This window comes from Leptosomus discolor, chromosome 4, assembly GCF_034619465.1.
Source record: "Leptosomus discolor isolate bLepDis1 chromosome 4, bLepDis1.hap2, whole genome shotgun sequence".
Classification (NCBI taxonomy): domain Eukaryota; kingdom Metazoa; phylum Chordata; class Aves; order Leptosomiformes; family Leptosomidae; genus Leptosomus; species Leptosomus discolor.
Genome location: NC_141394.1, coordinates 10,065,219 through 10,078,998, shown reverse-complemented (window position 1 = coordinate 10,078,998; position 13,780 = coordinate 10,065,219). Strand labels below are relative to the sequence as shown.

The window sequence follows — 13,780 nt, the reverse complement described above, 5'->3', positions numbered from 1 at the left end:
ATAAATGGCAAGAGACAAGCCTCCACCCCACTGTCTTCTGTTGTCCAAGATTATAATTGTTAGTCACACCTCCTGCTGCTTTTCCCACCACCACTGCCTCCCATGGGATGTCCTTACCTAACCAGCATCACAGATGAGTATATATGTGCACATATGCTTTCTGGGGGATACAATTGGTGTGTATATACATCCACGTGTATATATAAAAATTACATGTAGTTTCCCCAGTGGAGAGGAATTCAGCAAATCTACAATAACAGGGTCTGAAGCTGCCTTCACGTTCATTTTGTATTCTAGCAATAAATTGAAACTACTTCTGTCTGAGACACTCTTACCTGCTAATGCTTAATCCTCTCTAACTTCTCTGTTTCAGAGAAGTTATTACTTTTCAGGCTCATGCCAGGAGTTTCCCTCCTTGTGAAAGGGGCATTAGCCCTTGCAAAGGTTTTAGCCTTTGCCATCCATTTGAGTCACAAGTTTGGGGGGGTGAGAACCCATCAGACAGGAGCTAATCAGCTTTTTTAGGGTCTGAACCATTGGTAAGATGAGTAAATCAGCAACTTCTTGAAACAAACAAAAAAACCCCATGTTGCAATGAAGGCCAGAGGAGGAGGGGTAGAGCAGACATCTGCAGTGAACTTGCTTCTGGTTTTGTACCCCTGTCCTGGGATTTAAACAGGGGTTTAAATTTATTTTTACTTCTGTAGGCTCTTTTAATTAAAAAGGTAACTGCTTCTGTTTGAACTCATGCAATGTAAGGTTGACCTGGTTGAATACAAGCTGTACTAGATGACTGAATTTCTTCACTGCTGTGGATGGCTGGGTCATTCCTGTAACCTCCTCCATATATGGAGGGAGGTGTTTTAACAGTTTTAACAGTTCTGCGATCTAAGTGTAGGTTTGTCTGGGGTCTTACTGCAAAGGAAAGTCACGATCTCATCACAGCCTTGGCAGAAAGCGCAGGAGTGAATTAGGTTAGCAGAGGTGAAACTGCTCTTCAGGTGACATGAATGAAGCAATAGGCATGGTTTATGCTCTAGGTGACTAGAAATCATTGAGGTGCTCCAGGTGTGGTTATTGTAATGTGTATTATATAAACTTGAATAAAATGTTTTGGCTTGTGACTTAACAGAAAAGTTACTCTGTGGAGAAACATGCTTGAGGACATGCTCCTTGCATCTCGTGTTTTTGGTTATATTGGAAACTTTCTTCCACAAAGACTGGACAGTTCTGACTTCTTTCAATAATTCCAGAGTTCTCAGCGCTTGCCGGACAGATACCGAAGACACCCTCTCTTTGGTAGTGGAAAAGACTGGTCAGAGAACTGGTGGAAATCGCTCTGCCTACAGTTGATAATGGAAGGATTCCTCAAAGAAGTCTCTGGACACAGCAAGTTTGCAACCACATGCATGCTTACCCAGAAGGTACTTTTTGGTGTGAAGCTGCCCATCAAAAGCTTCTCTGAGTAATCTATAGCTAGGCCACATGGTTTATTTCTTACAGGGTAGGAATTGGCTGTTAAAAGCTGGATCTGCCTCAAACCCAAGTCTTCTATTACAGTCCAGCGAAGACCTTAATCTGCAGAAACCTCCTAGAAGGTAATTATACTACATCTGTTCTCGAGTGCCTTGTTTACTAATTTAACATCAGATCATCAGTTTGAGTTCTGCTCCTGGAGATGGCTAGGTTGGACAGCAGACTTCTGCGCTTGATTTTTCTAGCCAAAGCGTTCCCTTAGGCAGTATGATAATACAAAAAAAGTCAGTGGGAGTACCTGGATAGACACCTCTATCGACTGCTCGTATGAAAGGTGACAAGTTTTGTCCTCCTGAGAGTGCGTGGCTTCAGCTTAAATCTGAAGTGCCTCATCACTGAGGTCTTTACTGGAGCTGATCAGAAGGTCACATAACTGGGAAGGTTAGTGGGGAAATGTAGTTCACAGAAACTACCAAAAATAGTCAGAAAGTGTGTGTTGTAATCAATGTTTCTGCATAGCCTGGAAGCATGTTGTGGCAATCTATCCTTATGGAGAAAGTAATCAGCTAAAGACAAGAAACAGTAGAGGAAAATCCATCAAGAATTATGTTCTTTCTAGTGCTGAGTTAAACCATAAGACTTTTAATAGAGCAGCTAACAATTTGTTTTCCCAATTATGCACTTGACCTACTTTTTTCATAAAATTTAAGCTGAGAATGAAACTGAAAAGCCCTTATTCTAACAAGAATTGATAGTACACAAATAGGTCATAGTTTATCTGTCTTGGTGGAGGTGTTTTTGTGAAATTTTAACTATTGAGAGTGGTGAATGTCTGCATAAGTGGGGATTTTTTCAGTGATGGTCAGGTATTTGTCATCAGACTATATAGCTCTAAGAAAATAGCCTGAGAAGCTTTCTTGTAATCTTTTGCTTCTGCTTATATTTAACAAGGTTGTATTGGTCTTCACAAACATTCATTCTGGCCAACCCTTTTAAAGTGAAAGGGAGGTTGCAGAGGCTTTGCTGTGACAAGAAATAATATTAGAACAAAGCTGTTCAGTGCTGGCCTTAAGAACCTGTTCTGGTGTCTAGGTTGTCTCAGTATTGCTAAAAAATAACTAAATTGGGTAATGACTAAGTACCAATTTTCTTTTTGCCTTCTAATATTCCGCTGTTGTGGCTTTCAGCTACTGTCTATGGGTCTTCTAGGAAAAAAAAATTACTCATTATTAAACAGTAAGTAACAGTAAAAGCTGTGTGCTTAGGGCAAACCAGGAAGTTGGTACTTGTTCTCTCTGGTAATGGATCTTTAAAATGAAGTCTTTCAAGTGTTGTCACAAAAATGACACTTTTGTCACCAAAATCTGTTTCTTCCATATGACAAGATTGTTGTTGCTTGTTAAACTTTTAATATTGACAGGCTTTGTGTGTTTTTTCAAGCAATGGTGATACCAATAATTTAAAAAAATCAGTAAGAACTTTTGATTTTTCCAAAGATTTCCCTGTACCAAGTTCAAACAGTTTTCTTAGCGAAATGTTAATTTTTTAAATGGTGATGTCTTATTTGATATAATTTCATTACAGCAGTAGACCTTTACCTGTGCTCTCAATGCAGCGCTCCCCAGACAAAAAAGGAACAACACAGTCACCAGTCAAGCAGGTCTGTATGAGTACAACTCCTTGTGGACCACTCTGGTCCATCCTTGTTGGTGTTCAAAAAATCTTGTAAGTGTATCATGGTGTCACAAAAGAATATTTTGCTGCTAACAGCAGCTTCAGCAGAAAGACTGGTAAATCACCGTTTGTTTGTCTTGTTCTTCTGTTTTGTTATAGATGTCTCTGTATGATATGTTTTCATATGAGAGAAAAGGTAAAACTCCTCCAAGAAGCAATAACAGGCCTAACAGGTACAGTATTCTAAGCGAAAACAAATTACCTGATTTTGACTGTGTTAATAGGGATAGTGTTTGTAGGGTGATCCTTAAAACCAGCATTCTCATATGTGAGGTGATGGTAAAAAATCTTGAATATATTAATGAAGAAGTCAAGCACTTAAACCTCTCTGTACACTGCATTATATTTCAAAATATTGAACTATTACAACATTTAACAGGCTTTGCTGAATTTGACAACTTGTGCATATTTGTAGTGTCACAGGCAAAGCAAGCTATTAATTGCTGAAGTGCAAACTTTCTTACTGGTACTATATCAAATCCAAGCAAGAAAAAGAGCAAATATTGAGAAAAATGGAGCAATAGCAGATTTATATTGGGTAGTTTTACTGGGCCCAGGTTTTCTGTAGTCTCTTCTATGCAATGGTCAAACCTGTAATAGATTTGAACTTGTGATGACTTAAAATAAGAAACAGAGAATAGTTTTTCTTGAGCAGTTTGCAAATGTAGTTCACGCAAAAAGACAAAGTTGTGACTTGCTTTTAAAGGCAGAAGAACTGAATGTGTGCCTTGTGCAGAGGCTGTAAGTAAGCATGTAGGTTTCTGCTTTTCTATGCTAGTCTGGAGGAGACAGATCAAGATGAGGCTTCCTCAAGTCAAAAGAAATAAGCTTTTGCAAAAAGCAGATCAAGTAATTTGTCTCCCTGGCTTGTGTGGTGCTTCTGATTAAACCCACTTGCATTTCTGAGCAGTTTGATTCCTCCTTCAGGTGAGTAGCCTGGTGCTGGCAGACAACAGTAAATTGGATATGTCACTTCAGCTGAATATATGCTACTGTAGCCATGTGAAGAAAAATCATTTTAGGGACAGCTACAATCAAAACCAAGTGTTATTTCACACTTTGATTAGGAAAGGATGCTCTTACTCCAGCTTGTCTGCTAACGGATATTGCAGTATGATCATAGCAGTCTAATTAGGGGTAAATGTCCCTAAGTACATGAGCCCCTGGACTGGTGGCTGTTGTGCTGCTCTCTAGGCAGACATGCCTAGCGATAACAATGGCTAATTCTGTGTACAGCTGGCGTGTCCTTGTCACCGATGCTTTTGAAGTTATTAGCTCTTTTTGGCCAGGATTAATGTTATCAGCCATGGGGGAAAATGTAAGGTGTTTCTCATGGGATGCTGTCAGAATAGCATCATGAACGGACAAGTGCTTGTAAGAACATGCTTTGGTTAGCAATATGGGAATTGAGCTGTAGATAGGGATATTAGTGGGTTTGTTGGTTTTTTCAACAAACCTGCAATTTTATCTACTTGAGCTTTGGACAGTAAGAGGTATTTCTAAGTTACAGGACCAGACACAGAGGAATTCTGTTAGATTAGGGATACTGCTGATTTTGCCCCAACCAGCTCAAGTCTTGTATGAGTGTAGTGCTAGCATGAGGTGCCAGACCACAGTCTGATGGTGCAGTCTGAGAGCAGGCAGAATAAGTTGGGCTGCTGCTCTTCCACAGCCTTGTGCAAAGTTCCTGAATAAATTGATCTGATGCAGGGCTTGTTTCTTGTTTCTTTCTTTTTTGGTAGTGGTGCGGAGCACTCACTGGTGAAATCTTCTCCTTTGAAGCCCTCAGAACCTGTTTCATCCCGAGAAAAAGAACTAGAGGTAAGTGTTTGGAAAAGGCGGGGTATCCGAATTGCAGACTGTAGTCCTCCTGTATCGGAGCAGCTGGCTTGGTCAGCTCTTAATAGTACAGACATGTTTTGAATAGAAGAAGATGTAAATATGACAAGATGAATTCATGGATTGCAGGATTTTTGTGTATTAGTGGAAAGATGATGGAAGTTGTAACTTTTCCTGTCATATTAATCATACTTATGTGAGTGACCTAGAGCTGCTTCATGAGAATTTGGCTCTTATTCACAGACTGCTCTGTATGGCAAGTTGCTGACTGCTAGACAGAAGGTAGCTAATGAGAAGGCAATTCCTCCAGCTGTCTTGGCAACCAATAAGGTCCTGGTGGAAATGGCCCGAATCAGGTAAAGCCAGCATGCATACATGTTGTACAAACTGAGAAGGTTGCAAGCCAAGTCACAAATCCCCTTTCTGCTTTTGTTGGGAGAGTATGCCTCGTTGGTAGAAGAGCAGCTCTTGTCTTGAGGATTTCTGTTTGCTCTAGTACCATTGTAGGCCAGTGACTGGTGCAAGTTAAACAGTTATTGACATCACACTTGCCCCTTCACTCTAGCTATTATTAAAAAAAAAACAAATGACATCTTTGTTTGTCTTTGTATCTAAACCTGTCAGGTTGACCAGTCAGAGGAAGATGTATGTTTTCTACTGATCTTTACGTTTCCATGTGCTTCTCTGATGTGTTTTAATCATTTTAGTATGCCCTTATCCTGCTAAGGGTCAGCTACAGGTCAGGAGCTGTCCCTTACCTTGCCTGGGTAGCTCTGTAGTGTAGAAGAACAAGTACAATTTAGTGTTGCTCTCAACTACTGAAAAAAAGGGAAAATTCTTTTTTTTTCCTCATTGTATGAGAGGGCATTGTGGGGCAGCTCATTTGGTAATGCATCTGAAGTGCCTTCCATGGATACTAAAAGGCATTAGACAATATTACTTTTGGAATGTGTATGTTGTTGTTCCATAGAAGAGCTCTTGGCTTATGTGCTCTTGCGAGGTCAAAGCAAATAGTAAACTGATCTTCCAAAGTATTAAGCAGCAACCTTGAAGTTTTTGCTGTGGCCAAGCTCCATGATTCAAAAGTGCAGTGAACTTAATTAGTTGCAGAGATGATGAGGGTACAGTAATGACTTTTTCAAGTTTTGACTAAGATCTGTAGTCCAAGCATGTGTCACTAACAGACTCTTGATGTTTCAAAGCATTGGCGTAGGAAATTTCCATGGTTTTTATTATTCCTCCTAAACCAGGCCTACGAGCATTGAGAATGTGAAGAGAATTGATGGTGTATCTGAGGCAAAATCCACTATGTTGGTCCCTCTGCTGGCTGAAATTAAGGACTTCTGCCAAGTGAATGGTTTGCAGGTATGACTTACTAAAGTGTCTGCCTGTCAGACTTCGCCTTCAGAGTTTGTCCTTGTCACAGCTATTCCACTGAAGCATGATAGTGAAGCTTGCTAACCTTGTGTACAAATAGGCCTCACAAATCTGAATGTGCTGCTTGGCAATGACACTGGGACTTGGCTGATGTTCTAGATCGGTGTGGTCATTTTGAAAGTTCAGGACTTCCTTATAAAGGTCACGCGTCTGGCCAGGCTGTGTCCCTGATAGGTGTTGTATTATTGAGAGCTTGCAGCTAGTTATTGTAATTTGGGAGTGGAGGCCAAAGGTATAGTAAACTTTCCTTTGCCATGGTTTACTGACTTGGTATCCCTGGAAGGCAGGGATTTGCTTCCTTTAAATTTCTCCTTAGGAGACTGTCAGAAGAGCTTAGAGTTCCAGCTGTTGTGAGTAACTCTTGTTGGTTCTCTTTTCACAGTTGATTTTCTTCTGTCTGAGACTTCCCATAGAGTGGCTCCTTGTCAGTCACTATGGTGACAGACACCACTAGGGAGGGGCAATGGAGCAGGGGATTAGAGGAGCTATAAAGCAGTTTTGCTTTGGGGATCTTAATTCTATGTAAATCTACAGTTTAAGAGATTTATCTAGTCTAGAAAGCAGGCAGAGCAGCAATAATACTTCTCTGTAATGCTTAAGACTCTGAAGTTGTCTTTCTGCTTCACAGAAAGCTACTGCCGTCTAGGAATAGGGACCAAAAGCATTCCTGTTTGTTTTGGGTTTTTTAAGAAATCTGTGTTGATCAGAAGATTAAAACAAATGGAGTTTCCCATACTAAGCGTCAGGCTGAATACCACTGATGGAATAGCTTTATGTGTAATAACAAAACTTTTTCAGTGTTGCTTGACCTGGATGCTTTTTCTGGTTGCATTTTTTTCTGCAAGTCTCTTGGACAATCCCATGCTTGTTTTATTAAGATGAGAGTATGTGGGTGTCCATCTGGATTCCCTCTTTACTTTGGGTTGGATTTTTTGTGGAACGTGGACTTGGGCTCAAAATCAAGCTCCATAGAGATGAATGACTCTGTTTATGTTACTCTTTGAGATTACTTCAGATAATGATAGGGTCATCCGTTGGCTGTCACTGGGATATAATTCTTCTAAATCCTCTTTATCTCACTTAGACTGACATATTCACCACGTCCGGATCTAAAGATCAGAAAGAAGCATCTCCCTGGAAGCGTATGAGAGCCCTCTCTCCCTCAGAGCATGTCACATATGTCCTGTTCCAAGAGAAAAACCTCTCCGTGGTAAGCTCTTCCCTGTGGGCATCCCTTCTTTTTTGAAAACTAATGGCAGGGATGCTCTGTCTAGAGGAGGGGGATTTGCAAGTTATCTGAAATCCTCTGCTTAATGCTGGGATGGGGTTGCTTTAATACACTGAGGCATTATCTTTCCTGGCACACAGTGGCTCATCTGACTGTATGGATTGGTAAAAGTATGAAAAACAGAGCTTGCTGTGAGGTGCGATACAGTGAGATAAGATACAGCTCCCAACTTGTTACAATGCCCTACAGGCTGGCAGGGCATCAGGCAGAATGATTGCTGTTACCTCATTGTCCTCTCTTAGTACAGTGATGCAGTGTCCTTTTTTCTATGGCAGGTGTTAGTTCTGCCTGTTTCTGGATTTTTCTTTTTTCACAGTAGTAAGGGCATATAGGAAAAACTTCCTGATCCAATAGCCTGCTGGAAAGGACACCAAGCCTGGGGCTGTATATAGGCTTATCTTTAAGATTAATTAGCTATTGATGTCATTAACTCTCATCTTGGTTCAGGCAGCAAATCCCTATTCCTTTGCCTATGCCATATCCATGAGTAAGACTTGTATGTCAAGAAACAAAGCTCATGGGAAGACTCAATGTGAAACTAAAAGTCTAAGTGCTAAGTATTACTGTGGCTTTCTAGTTCAGATTTTGGAAAGCCGTGTTTCCTGTTAATGAACAAAAGTTGAGGACAAGTTACCTGTCACTTCTAAGTTGTTGAAGTGCTGCAGGGCGTGTGGCTAAACTGCCGTTATGCCATATACCCTGTGAAGATGAACCTCATGAGCTGCTTTGATGTAGTTTTATTTACTGCTTTTTGATTCTACAGTAGGCAACTGAAAGTGCTTTGACTTTTGCTTTGCCCCTTCCAAGAGTACAGGTAAACCTTGTCAGATAGTTCCTAACTTTGAGGTGTACCTAAGGACTAATTAACTAGAAACACTTGTATTAATGAGTAACTTGATGCTCTGTATCCACTAATCTTGATGATTATCTGCACAGTCTGTGTATTGTCTGAGGAGAAATCAGTAGAAGCTTGAAACCTGTGCTTTCAAGGAAGACAAGTAACCAGTTTGAAATCTCTCCTTGAAAAGTACAAGTTTAGGTAGATAGTTGGAGATGGTTTTCTTCAAGGCAAATTTTCTAAGAGAAAGATTTCATCTAACAGATGTGAAAATGAGGGGGAACTTGTTTTGGTGCTGTTATCCCTGTTCTGCATAGATGTTATGAATCAAATGGGCCACTGAAAGGTCAGGTGTGTCACAGCTACTTAGCAGAAGACGTGTGATGCTTAGACACAGAAGTCTCATGAAGTAGGAGCTGGGTTGATGCTCTGACTTAACTGTGAGGCGAGAGCATCTGTTTCCTTTTGTGGAAGAAATTGCTGGGATTCAGCTGCCACAGGGTGGAAAGGGTGTGATAGTGAGTGTTGTGTCACAAGGGATGTGAGCTATAAGCAGGCTGTAGTGAGCCTTGGAGGTGGCCACACAGCACCCTTCCTGTGTAGAAGCTCTCTTCATTTAACGTTCAAGGTGAGATGTTACACTCGAGCTGAGTAGTACCCTCAAGAGAAAAATGCTTTTCACAAGCTGGAAAAGAAATGAGGTAAGTATTAGGAGTAACAAGGTGTTTTGGGGAGGTTTGTGGCACTGCTATGTACCAGTATTCCCTGATTGTTTCTTGGGAATGAGAGGTTGCCAGGTTTTGAGCTTTGAGTTGTATTTCAGCCACTTCTGCCATCTCAGTTCCTTCTGCTTTTGTTTCCCTAGAGGACTATAAGTGAGAGCAGATCTCTGCCTCTTTCTGAGGTTGGCACTCACCTGTTCCAGGCGATGAAAGCTGGCTACCCTGTCAACCTGGAGCGAGCGGGTTTGACTCCTGAAGTTCGACAGATCATTTCTGATGTTATCCGTAATCCTCCCATTGACTCGGGTGAGCATTGCAGCCTTTATCTGCAGCCTCTCATGACAGAGGCATACAGATGAAGGGAATGGAAAACTGACAGCTCAGCTGCTTCTTTAGATAGAAGCCATCATTTCTGGAAGGCTTGGGGCTGTGGTAAGGCAGAGCATGGGAATGCCCAAGTCATTGCTTTCCTTTCAAAGTCATGTTGTAAAATAAGGCAATTGTGATTCATTAAAGAGTGAAAAAGGGCAGCCCTTTACAAATCCTTTCACTCGATTGTATGGCTGTTGAAAAGATTCAGGCATCATTCTTAAATCTGTATTTACTCAAGGAAAAACACCACCCTGACAGTCTTCCTGTAAGTACTGGTATCTACAGAAAATATGCTGAATAAGAGCTGTAGAATTTCTCCAGTGCAACTTCTTTGTAAGGTATTTGTTTATGATGGGAAGAAGTACAGGAAAAGCAGTTCTTCCTCTTAACACTATCATCTTGGTGCCATGGGCTAGCTGAGAGGCTGAAGACAACCACTTACTGACTCGTGGTTCTGTGAGTGACTGAAAGTTCAGTCTTGCCCTGGTAGTTTAATGTCTCAGAGTTTGCTGACTTGCTAGCTCTGTTACTCTGGTCCTATTGCAGGCTAATGTGTCTCTTCAGCAGGAGCTACAGCTCAAACAGATTCTCAGACTGCTTTCTTAAATTTAGTGGCATGCTGGAATGGAGAACTGGCATGGCACTATTTAAGAAAGGAGAGAGGCTTTTCAGCCTGAGCTAATATAGCCTTCCTCAAAGGAAATGGTTGATAGGACATGCAAGTTAGAGGCAGGCAATTCTGATATTTTAGATTAAATTTGGGGACAGTAAGTTTGTGTGAGCACAAATGAGGTGGGGATTTATCCCATGAGCTCATGATCTGTCAAACCCATATGTTTTACTTTTTAGGTTTTTTCCATGCCTTAGTCTATCCTATGCTTTAATCAGGGACAACTGATGTGTTTTACAACATGAAGGGCAAGAGAATTAAAAAACAATTAACGTTGTCTTTGTATTTTTTTCGAAGACACCACCAAAATTCAAGCAATTAGAAAACTTGTTCCTGCAAATATTGAACTCTATCTCATCAGGATGACTATTGCATTATTGGAGAAAGAGGATAGAAATAAGTCTCAGGGTGGCTCAGGCATGAGAAGGAAGTTGATGTGGTCAGATGGGCAGCAGGAAAAAACAGGAGCAGATCAAGCAAGCAGGCAAGATGCCTTGTGGAGTAAAACAAAGGTTAGTAAAAGAAGGTATAAAACTGTATTGTGAAAATAATGTTTCTTCTCTGTAGGAGCAGACTAAAAGCCCTTTTATGTTGTGGCTGATTCCAGTAGTGCTTAGTGTCTCATCTTCACAATCCCCCTTTCTGTTGCCTTTGAGTAGGACTGCCTCTGTCTGCTCCAAGAGCCATGCTCAGAGCAGAACCAGAGGGTTCCTCTTGCAAAGTATTGACCTAGGAAGAGGACTGCCCCTCTGCAGCCTAGCTGTGGTCTGTTAAACATGCCACCTGAGTTCATCTGTTCCCATGTGGGACTGTCAGCCCATCGCTGCTGTAATAGGTGCAGCCAAGGAAGATCAGGCACATGGTGATCCACCACTGTAGACCATCACAACTACAGCTTAATAGTGGTCTCAGAGGAGGAATAAACACTTTTTGCTGTTGTCCAGACCTTTGGGCTGTGGATGCGAAAGGTCCCCTGTAAAATCCCAGATTTACAGTAGCTGGGGCAGTGGAGGAAAAGCTGAAGTTCCAAGTTCTCCCCAGTGTGAAAACTTCTGGTAAGCTGGATCCTTCATGGCCACAAAGTCCACGTTCTGCCCTTGTGTTGCCCCTGTGCATTGGTACCTGATCACCAACCTGATGTGGGAAAATTTTATTCTCTTACTGTGCAGAAAGCTTTAAGACAGCAGAAAAGTAGAGAGTGTGAAAATGCGAGAGGCAATGCCTGCCAGAAATGTCTGTCTTCCATGGGTTCCTCTGTGTGAAACTGCTGGGCATAGCCAGCAAGAAAAGTGTCATGCCATAAGTCTGACTCATTGGGGAGAAATCTCAGGAAACAAGGAGCTCTTTGCTGTTCAAGAAAGGCCAGGCCAGTCTTCTGAGGCCTCAGCTGGCTTCTCTGTGTCTCCTGGGTCCCAGTTCAGCACCTTGTAGGGTAGGCCACCCTGCCTTGAAGTGTATCCTGGTGGGAATGGTAAAAAAAATTTGAAAGTCTAAATCCTTCTGCTGCCTGTGCTAGGATTTCATGTCTGTTCCTTACAGGGTTTGGGCTTAATTTCTTGAACTCTGGATCAAACAATTTTTGAAGCCTTGCCATTTTGACAAATAGATTCTCTTGCATCCCTGAGCGCTGTTTTGTTTCTTCAATATCTGTGTCTGAGCCTTTTTTCCTGAAGTTGACCTCCTGGCAGTCCAATTGCGTGATCTCTAATTACACTTTTTTCTGCTGCTGTTAGCTGCTGGAGCTAATAACAGGAATGACATGCTATTAGAAATCAAATTAATATTATAATACCAAATTACACAAATGAGTAGACTGCAAATTCAAAAGCTAATCCAAATAGTCTTCATGTACTTCTCCTTTAGAAGATATCCTGATTCTAATAATTCCCTGTAGCAAACAGCTTTTAAATCTGCTAATGAATGTTCTTGGATTTTTAACAGCCTTGCATTACTGCTGCTTTTACAGGGTAATTTGATGAATCCAATATTGAAGGAAGGAGCAGAGAAAACCCATCTGCAAGTGGTGCCTTCAGCTTCGGTAAACAGATGTTCTTACTGTAATAAAGCATGTGGTAGACTTGACGTTAGTGATGCTTTCAGTAATGCAGTGATGTGTAGTTGATCCAGAAATCTCAGCTTGGCTGTTCCAACCTATGACCAGCAGGCACTATACAGAAATTTGAAGTTAATACTACTGTGCCATTTTTAACTGACACCTTTGCAGTAAAGACACATTTGAAAACACAGCCCTTGTGAATCACAAGCAAGTATTTCAAGTTCTCTGAGCCATGGGGATGGACAAAGTATTCTTCTCCACTACAAAAAAGAAAAATGTCCAAGTATAAGTTCCAGTTCCTTTGTGTTTGAAACTGATGTGCTTCACTTGCTCAAATTTCATTATGATGAAATGGATAAGAAATAGCTAGTGATCTTGTGAAGCAGTGGTGTTGGAACTCTGTTTGTAATTAGACTTGTTTATGTCCAAACAAACCTCTCCAAAATGTAGCCTTTGCATTGAATCTGGTTTGTGCAGACTTAAGCTTTAATGCTGTGATAGATAATAGATATAATAGCCTGCCTCCTTACTGTCATATGGAAAGGCTGTACAGAGCGTGGACGACAGCCAGCCGGGTAGCAGAGGGGCAGCAGCCTGCCCAAAGCCCATCACCCTGGCCTCCTGGAATCAGCCTGCCCCCAATCCTGATGAGGAGGAATTGTTTGCCGACTCTCAGCCAAAGGTGAGACTGCCTGTAGCTCTGTGCCAGGAGCGCAGCCCGGACGTGATGATTTAGGTGTTGATCTCTAACAAACCAAAATCCCATCTTACATCTGGGTTCTTCACTGTGCCTAAAAGCTTGGCCTAGATTGCCAGCCAACTTCTGTTGTTAATATCCTTGATACAGTGATAGCACGGTGCTTTTATTGCTCTTGGCTGTGCCTGAATATACCTGTCTCGCAGCGTCAGCCAGCTACAGAAATTTTTTCTCCGGTACATCTTGTCAGCCATCTAGTGGCAGATGCTTCCAACACTTTTTAAAAGATGTTTGGCTCCCTTTCCTCTTTCAGGTGTAGGGTTGTGTGAGATTGTGCTGATCCCATTAAGGATTTTTGCATGGTAAACAGAAGTTCTATGAGCATATGTATAGCATTTTTGCTAAAGGGAGCTCTGACTAGCACTACTTGCTGTACAGTTTGCTTCAGTTGAAACTGGAGATTGATGGGAGTGCAAATATGATGCAGACAAATCATTATTCATGGTCTGGTCAGTGTTAAGTAGGTATAACTCCTAAATAGCACAACAGCTATCTTATTTGAAACACTAAATACATTATATCATTATCTTTTTGATTGCTGGTGGTAGCTTCAGAGAACTTTCTGAACCTCAGTTCCAAGTAAAGCCCCTT

General features: G+C 41.4%; 1 protein-coding gene across 1 annotated transcript in view; it reads left to right on the top strand.

Annotated features, from left to right (window-relative positions):
- Nucleotides 1-13,780, top strand: part of WRN (WRN RecQ like helicase) — a 45,887-nt gene that overhangs the window by 30,969 nt on the left and 1,138 nt on the right. The window contains exons 24-35 of the mRNA XM_086464900.1: nt 1,254-1,424; nt 1,504-1,598; nt 3,061-3,136; nt 3,310-3,383; nt 4,953-5,031; nt 5,293-5,405; nt 6,300-6,414; nt 7,571-7,696; nt 9,478-9,640; nt 10,674-10,888; nt 12,343-12,414; nt 12,977-13,114. Of these exons, the coding sequence (XP_086321026.1) occupies nt 1,254-1,424; nt 1,504-1,598; nt 3,061-3,136; nt 3,310-3,383; nt 4,953-5,031; nt 5,293-5,405; nt 6,300-6,414; nt 7,571-7,696; nt 9,478-9,640; nt 10,674-10,888; nt 12,343-12,414; nt 12,977-13,114 (1,437 nt within the window). The remainder of the gene's footprint in view (nt 1-1,253; nt 1,425-1,503; nt 1,599-3,060; nt 3,137-3,309; nt 3,384-4,952; nt 5,032-5,292; nt 5,406-6,299; nt 6,415-7,570; nt 7,697-9,477; nt 9,641-10,673; nt 10,889-12,342; nt 12,415-12,976; nt 13,115-13,780) is intronic.